This window comes from Ruditapes philippinarum, unplaced genomic scaffold (genome assembly GCF_026571515.1).
Source record: "Ruditapes philippinarum isolate M1 unplaced genomic scaffold, ASM2657151v2 ctg927_1_1_1_1, whole genome shotgun sequence".
Classification (NCBI taxonomy): Eukaryota; Metazoa; Mollusca; class Bivalvia; order Venerida; family Veneridae; genus Ruditapes; species Ruditapes philippinarum.
In genome coordinates this window covers 61,764-81,885 of record NW_026865196.1, presented here as the reverse complement: position 1 = coordinate 81,885, position 20,122 = coordinate 61,764, and the positions used below count along the sequence as shown (strand labels likewise).

Sequence of the window (20,122 nt, the reverse complement as noted above, 5' to 3'; positions counted from 1 at the left end):
ATATAAATATTTACATTAATTTTCATGTTAACATTTATATCATTTTTGATATTTACATTAATGTTAACATTTATATTCATGTTTATACCTAGATCATAGAAGAGAAAGGTGAGCTTCTCCTCTCAGAAAGTGCAAGGGTCAGTGTCATCTATTTAATATATGGAAAACAAACAAACCACTTCCTTGAAATTTCTAAACTTCCATCAACATTTAAAAATGTTACATATGACATAATTTGATTACAAATTCATTTATTTATTGTTAAGTCTTGAAGTACTTTCACAATGTGCGTCATATATCATAAAACCATTATAACGAGGTTTTGAGATCTTGGATCCCAACATGAGCAATATATACAGGTTGCAGTGTAATTAAATTTTAAGTCAAAATACGATGTTTATTCACAAGAGAAACTTACGATTTCCAGTTCCTGCACTTTGTCGTCTGCCTTTGACTTTTCCTGTTTCATATGGCGTAAGTCATCCTGTTGAAATCAATAAACAAACATTTGATACGCAATTTGTAAACAATCTTAAGATGATTAAAACTGCTGGGAGTATAATTTATGTTACAATCCCAGGAGACTGTTGGTATAAAGGGACAATCGACACCCCCATTCCCACCCCCAACCCCGACAGACTTATAGCCGTTTAGAACCTCACTATCTAAATAAATGTAACAAAAACAACTTATTTCTGTGTATAAAGTAGAACTTAAATGTAAATGTAATAAATAAAACAAAAAAATAACAGAAATGTTACTGGATCTGTTTTTCAGAAATTAATTATACTTATAAAGCTTTACTGATTCATTTCATATCAAGCAGACTAATCTCAAAACTTTCTTACATTACATGCTTCCATAAATCAAAACAGCAATGCTTATAGTAGATAATATGTGTAGAATTTCCAATAAATAGCAAAAATGAAATTGCTTGCCCTTTGTAATAAAATAGTCTCGACCTTTACAGAAAAGTACATGAAATATTAGGTTAAAATATTTATAAAGAAGCGGATGAAATTAACGGAACTATTTTTGCAAATACTGTATGCCTGGAATTACAGTTATGATAGTAAAGAAGCTGTAAATATAAGCATTACTTAGATGATCTCAGCTTTTTTCTGTCCCATGGTGAGTAAATTACGAAGCCTGAACCCGGACTCGGAACCCAATACCCTCCTGAATACATGACTCAATATTGCAGCTTGACAGAATCTTTTACTTAAACTATGACTTAATATAAGGTTTGAAACCCGTAAGACTAATGGATCAAAACACAAAATGTAAAAAAATTTTGTACAGAGAAACCTGTATAGAGCCTTGGTACATCAACAAACACTATATACAATGTTATCAATAATTTCTTTAGTAGGACTTCACAGTGAATTAACCGTCCTTTTCAGTAGCAACTAAAATCTTTGTTACCTAAATGGCTTTAACCCTGCACAGGTTGTACTCTATATAAAAATTATTGTCTATTAACTAAATTGAAAAAAAGATAAAAATATTCGAACTTCTAAAATCCAAATGACGTAAATGTATTCAAATGACTAATAGCCTATCCAAGAAAAAACTAATAAAAAATATATAAAAGATAAGCAAAATGCCTAATTTTTTACAGCTATGTATTCCTAGAAATCACCTGAAATGACTTGGTCAGTGGCATCTACAATAACATATCACACAAACCATAATCTAGCAAACACTATCTTATACTATATATGAGCCGTGTCATGACAAAACCAACATAATGGGTTTGCGACCAGCATGGATCCAGACCAGCCTGCGCATCCGCGCAGTCTGATCAGGATCCATGCTGTTCGCTATCAGTTTCTCTACTTGTAATAGGGTTTGTAAGCGAACAGCATGGATCCTGATCAGACTGCGCGGATCTGGATCCATGCTGGTCGCAAACGCACTATGTTGATTTTGTCATGACACGGCTCATATTATATTATATTTTGATTTTATTTATTTTGTCATATATTAATTGCAACAGAAAAGCATTAAATTTTATGAAAATATCAAGACATTTGTAATAACGCCATGAATATTTTATATTCTTCTAAAAATGCTGACACACCAAAATCATTATAATTTCTAGCAAATACTTAGACATCATGAATAAACTTTAATTTTATCATTTTCATGCTTCAATGTTAAATTCTGCTGAAGCAGGTGCTTGGGGGCATGAACAGTAGCATGCAATCTTTACTATCATCCATGAACAGGCTCAATCAAAGAGACCCTGAAATATTTTCCATTTTTCCCATTTTGACTGTCCTTTAATTAACAATTCAGTTTTTCTCTCAATTACCGTATATGTAAAATCTAGTACATGATGAGGTGGCATTATTATGAAGTATGACTATCATAACAATTAGTTAGCAAACAAAACAAATATACCTTCATGCTCTGAAATAACCAATATTGCATAGGTTTAAACAAAATTTTAATGTATTTAAGGTGTTGCAAAAATAAAGACTGGGAAAATGTAGCTTAAAGACTCAACGGTGATATCTTTCAATTTAAGTTCAATATAAAATATTGAACTTTTTGTTGTTTTGGGATACCTGAGGAGTGGAGTTGGAGATTGCAGTAACCAATCAATAAACAGAACCCCTGTGATATGAAAGTAAGTTATATCATAATTATAAGAATTACATTATAATTCTAAAACATAACTAATTTAAAACAGATATGTCAGCTTATCTGGTTTCATACTGGTGGCTTAGGCCAAACATTTTTTATTACGGCATCAAAAAAGTTAAAACTTCAAAAAGCCAATCATTAAGATTCTCAACACAGGCATTCATAAAAAATCAACAAACACATGATTTAAACATATGACTTTACATATTAGCTAAATTAAAACGCATGTTAGAGAGTTCATGAACAATGACATGGATCACAAAACACAAATTTACATGATTAATTTATCATAATTCAAAGAAAAAAAAAGCCAAAACCATTTCAACAGTATTAAAACTGGAGTTAAAACTTGAGAAAATTCTCTTGAATAATATATAACCTTTTATTAATACAACATCCAGCAAAAAAGCCAATAAATTGTTAAGATGCCATAGAGAGCTGTTAAAATCAACATTAAATTCTTCACAGACAAAGGGAGATCACTCCCTCTCACCTGCAGTTGAGCTATAGTCTGTATCACCTATTCATTAACAAAATTTTAGTACTAGACTGTTCACTAGGCTGGTCTTTTATTGTATCTTTGGTTTACATAGAATTTATTTTAGTTTGATCCTGTAGGAATCTATAAGTGGAACTAACCAGTACTGAGTAATGAGTGTAATTTTTGCGCAAGGAAACGACAACTTGCCCCTGACAGGGTTTGAATCCATGCAGTGATTATTAGATTACTAGTCTGACGTGTTTACCACTCAGCAATGCCCCTGCTTATTGTATCTTTAACCATTAACCTGCTGAATGTGTGTAATGGATTTGTCCAGAATTGAATTTGGAACAGTACAATTAATGTTTTAGGAATTTCAAATACAAAATACAAAAGTTGCGACCGACAGTAAAAAGCTTGGTCATACTGCACTGATGTGACTTTAGCCTGGCCTGGCTCTATATCTGGTAGTTCAAGTAAATCACTTTCAGATTCAGCAGGTTATAAGTTTAAACTGCATCCATAGTTTGGATGAAAAAGACATCTTAAATGTTAACTTAGCAACTTACGATTACTAATGGAAGTTAGAAATCAGACAAGCTTTTTGTCAACTAAGTATAATAAATCTTTGGCAGAAAAAAAATGGCAACTAAAACATAAGAGAATTCAGGAGTGTACTTAAAGATCTGAAAGCTGATAGACATGCTAAGAAATACAGAAGGAATTTAGAACTACTACTATTTCATGCAACACGGTCCCGAGACTAAAGTTAAAGATTTCCTGGTTAAAATTTCTATAATCTACTGTATTGAACCCAAAATGATTTAATAATTAATTCACATGCTTAAACTAGATATAAATTTCTAAATCAACACACAAATAATTCAAACCTGACTACTCAAAACTGAAACATTCTAAGTCAAAGAAAACTAGTAAAAAATTTCATTCCCAAAAAGTAAAGTTCTAGAATTAGAAACTATATCAAGGACATGAAATCAATGAAATCTATTTATAGAAACTTAGCCCAATTTAGGTCAAGGCCACCTATTCTTAGAATTACAATTACCTTAAGGTCTAGGACAGCTTCTTCCAGTTGTTCTCTCTCATTTTTTAGATCTCGAGACCTGCCTTCTGCCAACTGAAATTCAACACTTTTCATACAGTTAAAATTATCAAAATTTAGCATTATATTATTTATTTAATGGAATGCCTTAAATTTTGACATTAACATTTCATGACTCATTTATGTGTGTGACTCTAACACCACAAATAAGGTCAGAAATGAATTACATTTTCAGTGAACAAAGGGAAATGGGAACAAAATTGTGTTTGCAACTTTTGAGCATAAAACATTAACATTATCTTATGTGCAATTTAAAACCATGTTTCACAGCATGCCTTTGTAAATGCAATAAAACAGAACAAACAATTTGATGTTCATTTTAAAATATAAATTGGCGAACAAAATAAGAGCATTATTGAAATACATGTAAAACAAAAATTTTACCATACCTCTCTGAGACGATCATTTTCAACACGGAGACGTTCTTTTTCATGTTCAGCAAGTTCCATTTGTTGTATGGCTAAATGTTTGTTGTTCTCCAGGACACTGATTTGTTCCAACGATCTCTCGTAATATGCTCGTACATTTGATAATTCTTTGTACAGTTCGTCATAGTTCTAGCAGAACAGAAAATGTTACATAATGTCTATTTTTAGCACTGATGTTTTAATTTTATAATTGAATGAAAGTTGTTGAATGGTTTACACTAGAATTATATTCATAGGACAAGAATAGAGCCTATTCTTCAAATTTGTAAAATTATTAATATTTTTTTCTTCTAGACATCTGTCAACTCATTCGAAGGCACAAGTTCTTATTTCTTTTAAACAAATTATCACTGTAAACAATTCAAAAGCAGAAGTGTTTTGTTTTTTTCCTTTTAAACAAATTATCACTGTAAACAAAGTACTAAGTCAGAAACAATAAAGGTATGTTACATTTTTTGAGTCATGCAAGCTCTCCTCTAGAAGGCGCCGTTCCTCATCCTTCCGTTTGACGCCTTTTCTGATCCGCGTCAATTCTTCTTCCTGCTCAGCAATCTGCTCTTCTAGTGCGATCTTTGTCTACAATGTTATTAAAAGAACAATTATTAGTGCATGAGTACTCAATTTCAACCCTTTCTATCAAGACATTGAAGTCCTTGCCATCATGTATTTATAACAGATTAAATTATTATGCAGTAATTCAATAACTGTCAATTTCTCTATCAAAGCATCTGAATTATATTTGATCAGGGTAAACACAAACAAAATCGTCAAAATCAACAACAAGAACAACAAAAAAAGAAAAGACAATGAGGAATTAAATTTCATTAAATACCCTTGATGGTGTTATTAATAAATAAATGCGGAACTATGCAAAAAATCAAGTCATATGTAATTTCAAGTAAAAACAGTTATGCAATATCATGTATTAAACTGACCGATCTTGTTGCCAACCAACAATATTTTTGTTCTGCCTAAACTTTACACCATAATCACGTCAGGCCATTTTTACAGCCTATCAAAACTATTTGGTTTTTCTATTACAACCTTCACCAATAACAAAAATATCTAATCTAAAATTTAATACTTCCTTGAAAGTCACAGCAAATTCCCCCATACTTATTATCATTACCTAATGACAAAAATGACTTCAATCTGAAAGTTAACACCATATAACTAACATCTAAATACATGTAATAAGAAACCCAAATTCGCCATCGCTAAATCTAGAATTCAGTAACATTTACAAAAACAACATTGTCAACAAAAAATAAAGCAAGGTTTCAAAGTTTTTGTTGGTCTTTTTTTTTTCTGCTGAAGAAATACCATGCAATGGTTGAATAACGATATCTAAAAGAAAACTTTTCCCGCTATAATATGGACTTTATTTTTTTTTCCTAATATTTTCAAGCATTTTTTTTCCCTCAAACTTTTCATGCATTCAAATTTCACTAGCACTACCACATGCGTTTCTTTCAAAGTGTATCAGTACTTGAATTTATGAATTCTCTTAATTTATCTCATGTACGTAGTAAATATATGAAAAGACAACTCCTGTAAGATGTTATAGTTATCTACTAAGCTAAGTTTATCTCCCCTTGTCCCTATGTCTATACATAAACTACCTTCTCTATAAATACAAGTCTCTGTAAAAAATATATATATTACACTAAATATTATCAAAACAGCTTTCTTTTCACATTAGTTTGTTTGTTTTTCTGGTTTTTAAACATTTTACCACGTTGGCAAGTGACCCACCTAATGGTTTCAACTGGATAACAAACCAGTAATTTTTAACTTTCACGCAATTGAACAACTACTATTTTTCACAGGATTTCTGAATCAGCAGTGAGAGGCCAATCAGACTCAATGTCCGAAACCATTTGTAATAGAGAAATTACGCATCACTCGAGGATCAAACTAATGATGCATGGCTAAGCTGCAGACAGACATTTATTACTTTCTGACAGAAAAAACAACCAATGAAATCCTTTCAATCCACAATATACACAAAAAACTTCAAAATTTCATATGGTTTTCTTTTTCTAGCATAAATATCAAATATTCAATGTTTTGTTGTGTTTTTATGTTACTAATTGTCCTGCAAATTATATATAAAACAAAGTATAAAAACATGTTAAATTTAAAAGCATGCCTTAACAGCAAGCAAGCATTTAAGACTGAAATGGAAATGTTTTCAACCATTTTTAGTCCTTCTAAAAAAACACATTATATTTATATTTTGCATAATTGCCATCAAATATATGCTAGCAAACTTTCTATCTAAAACTCTATACTCTAGGCATGATATTTTTGCAAAATTACAAAGAAAATTTAAACATTCAAACACTATTTTCAAAGGGACATAACTCTAAAGCAATCATAGCAAACAAATCCAATCAACTTCACCCTAATACCCCTTCATCTCTGTATGGAACATTCCATATGATTTTTTTTTTAAATGACAAAGTAGTATCAAGGGGGAATACTCTGCTAGACTTGTTTGTATCAAAGGGGGGACCATCTTAAATTAATACTCTTCTAAACAAATGTCACATGTTGGTAAAACAATCTGCATCGTTTTAAATGTTTACTAACTTCAATAATTTTTTTTTACATTTCAATAGATTGGCCTATGTATTGCTGTAATGAACTGCCTTTTTTTACCAAACTTTTCACTGAAATAGTTGCTCATTCTTTTGCTTTGAATTATGCAATGTTAAAAACATAACTAATTATTGTCAACTCTTTATCTAATGCAAGAAAACCTTTGCTTGCATCACTACATCATTTGTAACGAAAGAAAATCTGGCTTTAACACCGTTTCATTTGTTATAGTATGTTGGTGCATGCTAAGAAATTTATAATAAAAATTCTACAATTTTAATCAGGAGTGTGGGATTTGAACCATTGACCTGTAAGAATATTACATTGATGTAAGGATATAAGGTGAAGGTCAAATCTCTAAACATTACCTTTACAAGCCTCTAGTAACAAGAATGTAATATAATACCATTTTATAAATTAGATTTAAGAAAAAAAGCTATGAAAGGTGAAAAAAGTAATATAAAAATGCTAAAATAAAGAGGAGTCTTAGTTTCCCAATTTGCTACATTATCAAATTATGTTGGACAAGTAAGTTTAAATGAGTGCCATCATTAATTTATGTATTAGTTATAAATGATAATTTTGATTGATTATATGGTCCAGTCGAAATGTAGGTTTTTATTATACTGCACATTTGTAATGTCACTTTTCATTGGATAATCGTGAACATCTATATAGTTGTGTATACACACTTTCTTCTAAAAAAAAGGAAGTTTTCTGTATTATAAACTATTATATATCATAAATTATATTTCAAAACAAATGCTTATATAGAGACATAAAACCTGTCAAAAAACATTACAAATGATAAAATAACCTGTGCATTAAGGCAAATGATAATTTTCAAAGCATGGCACTCTTCTTACACGTAATTGAAGTTTTCCAGCACAAGTGAAAACTTGAGTAAAATCAAATCTCCCTATGCAAGAAAAGTTCAAACACACCAACAAGAAACAATGTTCTCTGTATCAAACTGGTTCCCTGAAATGATTAGTTCCCTGAAATGCTTGGTTCCCTAAAAAGCTTGGTTCCCTAAATTGATTGGTTCCATGTAGCAAAATGGGAAACAAAGAATTGTAAACATTAATAAGGCCAAAGCTATGACACTAGAATGTGTCAGTCACCAGACTTAATCAAAATTTATAAAACACTGCCTCAAAAGTGCAAAACTATTCATAACCTTATACATTCTACCGTATATAAGTACAGAAGGATATAAAATAGTTTTGCACTAAGACAATAATGTATACAAAGGACCTTTTCCACTAAATCTTTTTTCTGTCTCAATTTTTTCCATCCCTGAGAAAAGGAAATTTTAATGATTAAACATTATTTATAATTTTCATAGAAACTTTCATTTTCCAATATATCATTCTTTTACAGAACCTGACTTGGTACAATTTACATTTAATTGGCACCAGGGCACCATTATTATCTTCATTTTTTTTTATGACCAATTGGGAACAAAATAGTGGTTTGTGTTAATATACTGCCATGCTTCATCTACAAACAATATACACTAATGCAGCCTTCAACTTTTCAAAGATTAAATAAGTAATTTTTAGATAAATCATTTCAAATAAATTTCAAATCAAATGCATATAGATGGAAAATGAAATTTTTTGCAGATAAAATATGTAAACACTAAGGACACCCCTTGATATCTGTCCACCTTCGATATTTAAATTAGTATGATGGTTAATTTGTTAACCGATATTCTATTTTTAGAAACAAACGTCACTGACACGTTACAATTAGCTCTCTTTACGCTGTTTTAAGGAATTACATAATTACAGTATTATGATGCACTTTTCAAAAATAAAATAAAATTACTGAATTTCTTAGTCTGAAACTACACAGGATTGTTTTTTCCTGAAGAAAATCAAAGCTGAAGGCATCTTTAACTTGGTACCAATTACTTCTCTTTCATGTCTCTTAATTTTTGGTTACCATTTTGTGATTCATCTGAGCTCAGAATCAGTTATGGTCAGATTTTTGCAATACATCATTCTTGATATCAAATAAAATTAGTGCTCGCCAATTTTTTCAAGCCAATCACCGACGAGGATTTTTCAAATTTTCAGGTTTCAAACCTTAATAGAACAGATTTTATATAAACTGGACGTTTTATATTATAAAACGCAAGTGGGCGGAGCTAAGTTTCGAAGAGCGCTAAAGTGAAATATACGCATGTGCAGAGATCTTGAAGTTTACTCCTACTAATCAATATTTATGCATCATGTTTTTTCCGTACACGCACATGTATATCGTCACTACGGCATAGAATTAAAAAAAAGGTTCATTGAAATGAAAACAGGCAAAATAACAGTAAAAAATGTTTTATTACTTACGGAACCAGTATCATTTTATAATCTCCAAATAAAAAGTTCACTTATTCCAACAAAGTATGTATGTAATATTTCTTACTTTTATGTAAATATTACAGCCCGTGCCGCTGCAAAACCGAAAGTAGTGTGTTTTTATTAATTTTACATTTATTTTTGACAATATACTGCCATTTGTCCGAAGATGATATGTATATGAACATAATAAATATGTATGATGCATATATAATCAAGCTATGTACAGGTTCATTTCAGCCCGAAAAATATGTCGAGGTGACAGGCGAGGCAAGACATGTCTACTTTTTGTAGCTTATTGTGAAGTTGCATTACATGAAAATCGGGCACATGACAAATCAGCATATATATAAAACATTCTAGTGTTCCGTGGTCAGAGCTGCATTACTGGTACTGGTACTGGTACTGCAGTACGTACTGCAGTGATTTTGCAAGTACTGGTACTGATACTGAATTACTCTTACAAAATTATGCTACTACTGGTACTGGTACTGCATTACTGTCTTAAAAAGTGGTACTGCTACTGCATTACCCAGTACTTTTGGTTTTGATAAAAATTAAAAATAGCATCATTTTTTCTCATAAAATAAAGCTGTAAATTACATTAACTATATTTTATTTTTGTAAAAAAGTAAGTTATCAAATCTAAAGATAATTTGCTGCAATATTCATTCAAATGTTAACATAGTATTCATCATAAAAAGCACCAAAGACTTTAAGTAAAAATTAAATTAAGATAAACAGACTAAATAACTCTTTACCCTAAAATATCCTTATTGAAATCTTTTATTACTTTGTATTTACTAGTAAAAGAGCAAAATAAACACTTATTAATTTCTTCTATTCTAAATAATCCCATTTCAAGTGAAAAAAGTGATATTGTTAGCACCATAAAAAGTTGTTATTTACTTTGGTATAAATTGAACAGAGGTGTGAAAGGCAACAAAAAACTGTTGTGTTTTAAATGAAAGATGTTTGCATTGTATTTATACAGTTGACTGGTTACTAAATAATTAGATATGACATGAATATATGTTGTAAATATTGTTTGTAAAAAGTATGTTAAAACTATAAAGTTGTAAATATGTTTTGTTAACTTTAAAGTAAATTATGATTTTATTTCTTTGCTGAATAATACTTGCAATTATTTGTTTGACACTGTATTTATTCAAACTTTGATGAATATATAAAAGTAATGGTACTGATACTTAATTACTTCACCAAAAAAAGTACTGGTACTGCAGTACCGAGCTAAAATCTAGTACTGGTACTGGTAATGGTACTGCATAATTTGCCAAGTACTGGTACTGGTACTTAATTACTACACCCTTAGTACTGATGCAGCTCTGTCCGTGGTATATATCTTTTCTATGTGTCATACCTCCTTTCCATATTACAATGAATTTTTACTGCATTGTTATCCATCGCATGACCTGTGTATGTTCAAAGAGGGTACCGTTTTGAGAATATTTCGCAAAGAGGGTACCGATATGGATATGCACCATGATATTGTCTGAATGCGGGAATATAAAGCTATGCAAAACACGTGACCCGAAAATGTGTACCGCTACCTCTTTCAAATATGGTTATACACATTTAGGGCTATCGTGTGACGTCACGCAGTGTGTTGGGCGGAAAAAAATGGGCGGAGCACTAAGCCGGTTAGAGTGCGTATTGGATGTTCTTCGTAAATAAGAAAGCTACAGTCGCTTCGCAAGCTCCGCTCCTTTTTAGCTTTCTTATTTACGAAGAACACCCAATATGCACTCTAACCTATACATAGATGTGAAAGATATACAGAAACAACAGATAAAATAAAGAGTATTTCATCATGTGTATATATAGACAGACAAAATTATTATAGTGATCATAGAAGAATAGTTGATTCACACAAGGTTGTAATAGTGAGGTAAACACACTTATACAGTTAAACCTGTGTCTTCAAACTAACCTTGAAGTCATATACCATGAAATAAGAAAAGAATCAATTTTGCTTCCCACAGACGACTTCACCACAGAAAAACAACTACCGCTCTGAGGCTAATAAGAAAAACAGTAACTTTTCAAAAAGAGCAGGTGGCTTGCAGGACAGGTCTAACTGTATAATTTATTCCTGAAAAATGATAACACTTTGTACCTTTTCAATTTGTTCCTTATCAATCATAAGCTGTTGTGTTTTAGACGTCATTTCCATTTTCTCGTTAAATAGTCGATCTCTTTCTGTTGCCAGGTTAGTTACACGCGCTCTCGCCTCTCGGTGATTTTCTTGGTTATTGTCAATCTCTCGAACCAACTTTTGCTTTTCCTGGAAAGAAGGGTTAATCAAGAGATACCATTTTGTTTTTTATGCTAATTTTCTTAACAAAGCAATAATTGTATTTACATATACCGATCCCTTTTTAGTTTGAAATTTTAGCAATTGTTTTGAGGAATTTCAATAGCAACTATCTAAGCTTCTAACATGTTCCTTTTTTAATTTAGAGTTTTTTTCTCTTCAAATACCAGTACTTCTCCTAACCCTTTCAAGAAGGTAGTCATTTTGCTATAACAACTGAGATAAACAAAACCTATGTGCAATGTGTTTTGAGCGATTCCCATCTATTTATTATTCCAAAGCAATGACCTTTATGAACCAGTATACAAGGGAAATTCAATGAAAAATAGTTTTCTGTACCTCTGCAAGCTGTTTCCAAGAACTGGCCAATTTTTCATTCTCCTCCCTCATGGACTCTGTGAGATCTTTGAGTTCATTTAACTTACTTGTGGCTGAATGAGCTTTGTGTGACAGTCTGTCATTTTCCTGGAAAAATATACATGTAAAGTGAATAACAGGTTTTTAAAAAAGGTCATTTTATTGTAAAATGATATATAATATTTATATTTTGTCATTCAAATGGGAAATAATTACATTGAATGGTTAATTGAATGGTTGATTTCAAAGTAAGCTCATTTTACAGTAGGAGAACATTATAGTCTGTTTCAAAATTCATTATTACATTAATGTTGACTGGTTAATATTTTCTTCCTGGTTTACAGCATTTCATAGACACAAATAGCTCCATTGAGATCATTGCCACAATGCGCAGAAATAAATTTTGAGATTTTCAATAAAATGAGTAAGATGGGTGGGGTATTAATTCACAACAATGGTGTTAAGTGATAAAACAAGGATGCTTACATTTTGTGCATTTTTTTGTATAAAACTTCACATACAAATAATTATTTAATTTCAATATTTTCGGATTTATTCCATTAACAGTAACTGTTATACAATGTAAGTAGCACACCACTCTGGACACATTACAAATGGTACATTACATTTTTATAATAAATGAATACTTTTCTTCAGTTTGCTGTCACCAACATAGAAAATACTATTCTATTTTAAAATACAATTCTTTGGTTATCTGTCTATAATACAGACTACTGTTCTAATTCAAATAATTTCATTCAGTACACATTAATTTTATTTTGTATCATGATAAATTTGTTTTTTTTTTTTTTAATGAACTTTCAGTCCATTTTAGTTCAACTTGATACAATAATATTAATAATATAAACATATACCCTTAATTTTGCTATTTTTGTATCAAAACTGTTCATTGCAATTCAAAGCGCAATCAAATACTTTACCCTTTTGATAGAGTTAATGACTTTTAAAAGAGTCAAATGCAAAAATAAAATACTCAATAACCTAGTCATTTAATAGAAATCTCATCACTTGATAGAATACAATGCTCAAATGTAATTGAATAAAACGCTTAATAATCTCTTCACTTGATAGAATGATATGTCCAGAGTAAAATTTGGGAACAAAAATTTAGCTATCATACTCTCTCAGCCAATGAAGAAAACCCTCAACCAAAGACTCCAAATAAAATCTAACTATTGATAAATCTACATTTCTATTTATGTATATTGTAATATTAAAACTATACACTTAAGAGACAAAATGTTAATAAACTGTACATAAGTTTAAAATACACAGTTAAAATTTAATTCATTAGCCGACTTATCACCTGCTCACCTATTAATGTTCAATATAAAATTTCTAAAACAACTTTGAACAAATACATGTACATACACAGGTGCATTACTAAACTCCCTTTTTACTTATTTTATGTTTGTTATATATTTTACATAAGGAAAATCTTTAAAATATCATTGAACATTTTAAGAAACATTAAAAAAAGTAACCTAATTCTGAGCTAGGACCTAGTAGGTAAAGTAAAGTTATTTTCTTATTTGCGAATGAGTAACCCCCTCACAATTAAAAAGTTTGTTAGACACGATGGTACAGGACGTAAAAAAAGGGGTAATAACTAACAGATGCCTTACCTCTTTCATTTCTAGGAATGTCTATATCATTACAAAAAACACATGATGAATGAAATTAATAATAATGCTACAATTTTTTTTTAAGAATTGTTTCATTTTTATTTTTTGCTGAGGGAAAAATATTGTACCAATCCAGCAAGTGCAGAACAAGGTTAGCCAGCAGACAAATCTGTGCAGTCTGATCATGGTCTGCACTATTTGCTCTTAAGTCAGCTTAGAATCTGGAGATTATCATAAAGCTGTCATTGAAATCCAAAATTTTACAATAAATACTGTCATAAAACCTTAAGACCAATGAAGATCCCTTCAACTAATGATTGAAATACATATATCAACCTTTAGGTTATATATAAAATGAATTGTCTCTGCCTCACACCTGGGGATTGTAGGTTTGAGCCCATCTCACACATAACGTCACCTTAGTGCAGTAACGGGCAACTCCTATAAAGTTATATAAGGATTTAACCTGTTACTGCACTAAAGTAACAATATGACACAAGTATTGGTTGGTTCTAAAGAAAGGACCAACTTAAAGTAATTTGAATGCGCTTCAAGCTTTTTTTCACAATCAAGCTAATATGTAAGTCAGTATGTTTAAACAAAGTAAACTTTGTTAGCATCTGTATCACATTCTTACCTCTTTAATTCTTTCTATTTCATGTTTATAACTTTTATTTTCTCCCTCCATGGGTCCATATTTCTCTCTAGCTAACTCCAGAGCTTCCTTAGCCACCAATAATTCCTGCCGTAATGTATCTTTATCCTGAAATAAAGAACAAAAACAACATATAATAAATATAACTTTATCCTTAAATAAAGAACAAAAACAATACATATAATAAATATAACAAAGACAGCATGCTTGACTATTCTCAGTGCTTGACAGTAAAAAGTTAACTCAGAGTTACAGGACCTGTGTCCATAATGTAAGATAATCACAGAGAACAAGTGTGTCAAGCTTTAGCCCATTCCACTAATTAGATTTGGAGATACCAACAGGCATGCAAAAACTTAGAAAAAGTGCGATTGCAACACTAATCAATGTTAGGGCAATTTCAATACCTCTCCCTATTCTTCTAATAGCCAAACAAACAATTCAAGATAACAAGATCTGTCGGAGGACAGTAACGCTCAACTATGCGAAAAGTTGTCACAAGGGTGTTTCATTGAGTATAATAATGCTTACCTACATGAATACATAAAATTGTCCGAAAAGGTACAAACCCTTCAGTAGTTATGGAGATACCGTCTAACAAGCAAAAATTTACCTAGAATTTCTAAGTCAAAAAAGGGGCATAATTATGCAAAAAAGCAAACCAGAGTTATGGGACTTGTGCCATTCATCTTAGATAATCACAGAAAACAAGTGTGTGAAGTTTCAATCCATTCCCTTCCATTATGGCCCATTATTGACCTTCAGTAACCTATATTTCAGCCAGATAGCTTTCTTTCATGAAAAAACCCAAACACCCTGACATGGTTGTAACCCACAGCAGTGAGTGGTCAATGATCCAGTCAGCCACTTAAGCCATTTGGCCACTTGGCAACTTCAGCCACTGAGGCCCAGGTGTAAGTTTGTTAACTCGAAGAGAAATATTCTGATCAAGACATAAAAATAATAATGTATACATCTCAATAGCATAACTTACCTTTTTCAGCTTAGTGTTCTCATTTTCCAGTAAAGACAATGCTGTCGTACTTTGCTCTAGGAGATTGCTACGTTTAAAGTTTTCTGTCTCAGAGACTTGGTGCTGTGCTTGTAATGATCGCAACTGGAAGTCGAGCTTGTCAATCCTAATAAAACATAATTAATGTTATAAGTGTTAATAAGTTTAACATAAAAATAGATGAAACAAATAAACAAACAAGTAATAATTTAAATGTTATGTGCAGTATTTATCACCATATAACTACTGCATGACTAACACAGCAATTAAAGGGCTATTTAAGCATATTTGATCTCTTTTGGTAGTTAACTTGGATTGTAAGTGCCATTTGCAATGTGTAAATTACTTTCTATGTTCACTTCACAATTATTAACTTTTAAATACAATTGAAAATTAGCATGAATCTGTAGGCACGCTGCATTAAAAGTTCCTCTCAGTAATTTTTAAGCATAATCTTGTTTAAATGAAATTTGAAGTTTTACCTTCTTGTCTGGTAATTTTGAACATTATAATTATAGAAAAAGGAAATTTTCCAAACAAATTAATAACTAGATAGTGTGGCCCCTTTGTTGCCTAGACAACATATACAGTGTAAATACAATGTCAAAATTTGGATTCAACATTTTACGCAAAGAGCACAAAGACAAATTCAGCCAAATTTTCATTGCTAGCAACTAAAACAATCAAAACTCTATAGTGTAACTTTTTTCCTCTATTTGGTTAGCTTTTACATTACGCCATAGGTCATATGGCGACTTTCCAGCTTTACTGGTGGAGGAAGATCTCAGGTGCCCCTTTGTATATTATTTCAGGCACAAACGGGCACATGAGTAGAACCATCAACATTCCGTAAGCTTACTGGATAGCTTTTTTACTTGAAAAGCAAGTTGTTTGAAATCAACAACCTGAACCACTCGGCCCAGGACGACCAAGATCAATCGTAATAATTATTTTATCCCCGATCCCACATGATTTCTGATTCAGGGATGACAGACAATTAACAATTAGATCAATTTAACTATCCGGAAGATCAAACTAGGGACCCCTGAATTACAAATCAAATACTCTCTCAATTGAGCTTAGCAGACGGGACAAATGTTCACTACTAAACCAATGACACCTCAAATTAACATAAATTCTGTATTATATAAAGTACCACCAGCTAGTTACAAAATAATATGTCACACAAAAACAAGCTGCTGTGTCCTTTTGCAATAAGGCAAAATCATAATTATTTGTGGGAAACTAATCTTTGTTGTTTTAGTGGATAGGTCAATCCACAAATTAAAGATACAACAAAATTTCATTTTGTCTGCTGTAAGATTATTTTGCATCACATTATTTGTGTTTCAAGGATGATAACTCTTTTTCATATTGCACCAAAAGCTCTAACAATGACAATGAAAAACTATTGTGTATATCTAGCATACTAAACATATAATACCTGTAATCATGTCTGGAATTATGAACAAAATAATTGAAGTATAAACTACAATAAAGACGGGATATTGTCACAAGGTGGGCAAATTGATGAGCAGTTTGTAAAATAGTGCACTTGTGTTGTTTTTTGTGTGTGAAATGACACATAAAGTATAAACACTAACCAGTACAATGAAAAATTCAGGTCAAAGAGGAAGCATTAAACTATGCCAAAATCTTACTTTTCCAACAAAGTATTGTATTTTTAATGAAAAGCAAGTTCTACTTCTTAAAGCACCAATAGTTAATAGGTATTAAAAGCTGTTAGCTACTGTGCTGTCATGACAGAACAGTTAAACCGAAAGTTTTCCGCCATAAAAAAAGGAAAGTTAAATCGGAAATTAAAATATGCTCGGCCAAAATATTTCTCAGACCATAAAAATTCATGATTATTTTATTACAGTAAACGTTACCTATGTTGCATTTCTTCTCGTAGTCTGTCATTTTCTGATTTGAGATACAACTTGGCTTCTTCTGAGTGTTCTAAATGGTTGATTTTATCTCTATATTCCTGGAAATAATAGCAACACAATGTTATACTTTAAATTAATGAATATACTATGTCTATTTTAAACTTAAATAAGTCAGCATAAATTACGCAAAGAAAAATGTTTGAAAAACTTGCTTTCAAAAAGTAATATTTCTACAATTCATATGAGTGAGGCGAGCTTTGAATCTATCCCCTACCCTCTCTACACCTAGCGGAATGAGGCAGAACCAACTGTTGGTATTGCCCAGGTTTCCCACAGCCTGTACAGACAAATGAAAATTTTCAAAGTATACTATATAAATATCATACGGACAAGTTAAGAAATACTTAAGTTAAAATGGACAAGCATGTCAAAACCAGATTTTGCCTGCCCCTCTCCCCAAATTATGTTTCGATACCTAGACCTACCTTTTCTTTGTATTTCAGATCATCTACAAGCACCGAGTTTGTTTTTGCCGTTCCCTCAATCCTGTTTAATCTGTCATTTTGTAACTGTAATTATACAAATATAGACTGTGGTAACTGGCATATAATGCTTAACTGTGTACTGAGCTTAAAATAGAAATGAGCCGCGTCACGACAAAACCAACATAATGGGTTTGCGACCAGCATGGATCCAGACCAGCCTGCGCATCCGTGCAGTCTGATCAGGATCCATGCTGTTCGCTTACCAACCCTATTACAAGTAGAGAAACTGATAGCGAACAGCATGGACCCTTTGATCAACTGCGCGGTCGCCAGGCTGTTTGGGAACCATGCGGGGCGCAAACGCACATTTTGGGTTTTTGTTTGACGCGGCCAAAATTTTTAAATTTTTTCAAAATAAAGTACAAAACATACAAAACAAAAAAATTGGCAAATTAAAAAATTCGTTAAGGACATTATTTCAAAGAAAGAAGTTAATCAGGTGGAAATGCCAATAACTAAAATTTGTCATTAAAAATCATGATTATTGATTTATCGTTGATTAAAAATTGATTCAAAATTTTGTGTATCAATTCAACTTATATTGTTACAGTCTGATCTTGGTCAGTCACTTCATATTTTAAAATTCTCCCTAAAAACAATAAAATGGATTTGTCCAAATTGACAAATGAAAAGATTTTTTCCATGAATCTGAACTTTTGCCCAAAAATAATTTGTAACTTTATCTTGCTGTTTATACATGTTTAAACATATTTATACATGTATATAGGATTGTGTAGCGAAGCAAATTCTTTTCACCATAATACAAAGAGAGAATGACAAACCAGTAACTCATTTATCATCTCATTCATATTCATAAATGACACTAATCCATTTCTTAAAAACAACATTTGAAATATAGAAACATAATGTAGTACTGGGTTATAAGATGCACTCCCTTACTCTATATTTGAAATTAGTGTCTCAAAAATGCGTCTTATAATTGGAAATATATGGTATGTGTAAGGTAAAAAGACATCAAGCAAAAGAGAACTTCTATGCAGAAAAGTACAAAAATTATTGAAAAATAACAAAAATATATTCATTTTATCTGATTAAAAAACCATCTATGTTTACATTGTAAGTGATATATAGTGACTGATACAGGTTTTATCTCACTGACAAAAACAAGTACTTTGCCGAAAAAGCACAGATTTTTTTTCTAAATTTTTTAATTAAAAAGAAATTCAATATCATTGTTTACCTTATTCTAGCAATAACACGAATATTTCATTTTATCAGCTAGATTTAGTTTTTCAGATAACAAAGTTTTCAACTTTGACAACTAAACATATGTTCTGATTACACATTATTGACATTTTCAAGATCATTTTTAAGTGTTTCATTTTTCTGCACATCATTGTCTTCTTTAACTTATTTATCAAAAAAAAATTCAAGATCACTTTAATAAGTGTTTTATTTTCTGCACATCATATCTAGTTTCATTAATTTATACAAAAAAAAAATAATCAAGAAACTCTTTAATAAGTGTTTCATTTTTCTTCACATCATATCTTCTTTAACTTTTTATAATATAAAAGTTAAGAAATAGTCGCAAATAAGTGAATAAAATTTTTACAGAAATTTACATAAAACAGGGTTTGAACCCATGCAGCCAGAAAATCTTTTGATTACTAGACCAATGCGATAACCACTGGGCCATGCCAGCACTCTGAAGTTTAGTGGCCAAGTCTTATAACTTTATAAATGTGGTTCGTGTTTGGTTTGTTTACCCTCACTGCCGAAAATTTTCCATATGAGCAAGCATATACTTCATGTAAAATGCATTTATTTCAAGAGATGTAATGTTTATTTCATCTATATAAATTTATATCTGTACATGAGCCTATGAGTGAGCACTTACTTCATTTATAACACTATTTTTTTCCACAGGAACTGACATTTCATTGGTCTACAGTTATACCATTACATGTATCTATGTGTGCCATGAATCCCTACATCAAGGTGGGTGGGGCTTACCAATTTCAGTGCCAGATAATTTCAAGTTAGCTCAAGTTTGCTCGAAATTTACACA

General features: G+C 31.1%; 1 protein-coding gene across 5 annotated transcripts in view; it reads right to left on the bottom strand.

The window, feature by feature from the left end:
• LOC132728151 (flagellar attachment zone protein 1-like) overlaps positions 1–20,122 on the bottom strand; it is a 154,176-nt gene that overhangs the window by 112,886 nt on the left and 21,168 nt on the right. For 4 of the 5 annotated variants that reach the window (XM_060713779.1, XM_060713780.1, XM_060713781.1 and 1 more), the window contains 13 exons: positions 18,031–18,114; positions 17,546–17,643; positions 15,636–15,780; positions 14,624–14,749; positions 13,987–14,007; positions 12,323–12,448; positions 11,786–11,953; positions 8,546–8,587; positions 5,135–5,260; positions 4,646–4,813; positions 4,200–4,271; positions 3,146–3,172; positions 419–484 (listed from right to left, as the gene is read on the bottom strand). In XM_060713779.1, coding sequence (XP_060569762.1) covers positions 419–484; positions 3,146–3,172; positions 4,200–4,271; positions 4,646–4,813; positions 5,135–5,260; positions 8,546–8,587; positions 11,786–11,953; positions 12,323–12,448; positions 13,987–14,007; positions 14,624–14,749; positions 15,636–15,780; positions 17,546–17,643; positions 18,031–18,114 — 1,269 coding nt within the window. The remainder of the gene's footprint in view (positions 1–418; positions 485–3,145; positions 3,173–4,199; positions 4,272–4,645; positions 4,814–5,134; positions 5,261–8,545; positions 8,588–11,785; positions 11,954–12,322; positions 12,449–13,986; positions 14,008–14,623; positions 14,750–15,635; positions 15,781–17,545; positions 17,644–18,030; positions 18,115–20,122) is intronic. The other variant, XM_060713783.1, reaches the window with a different exon arrangement.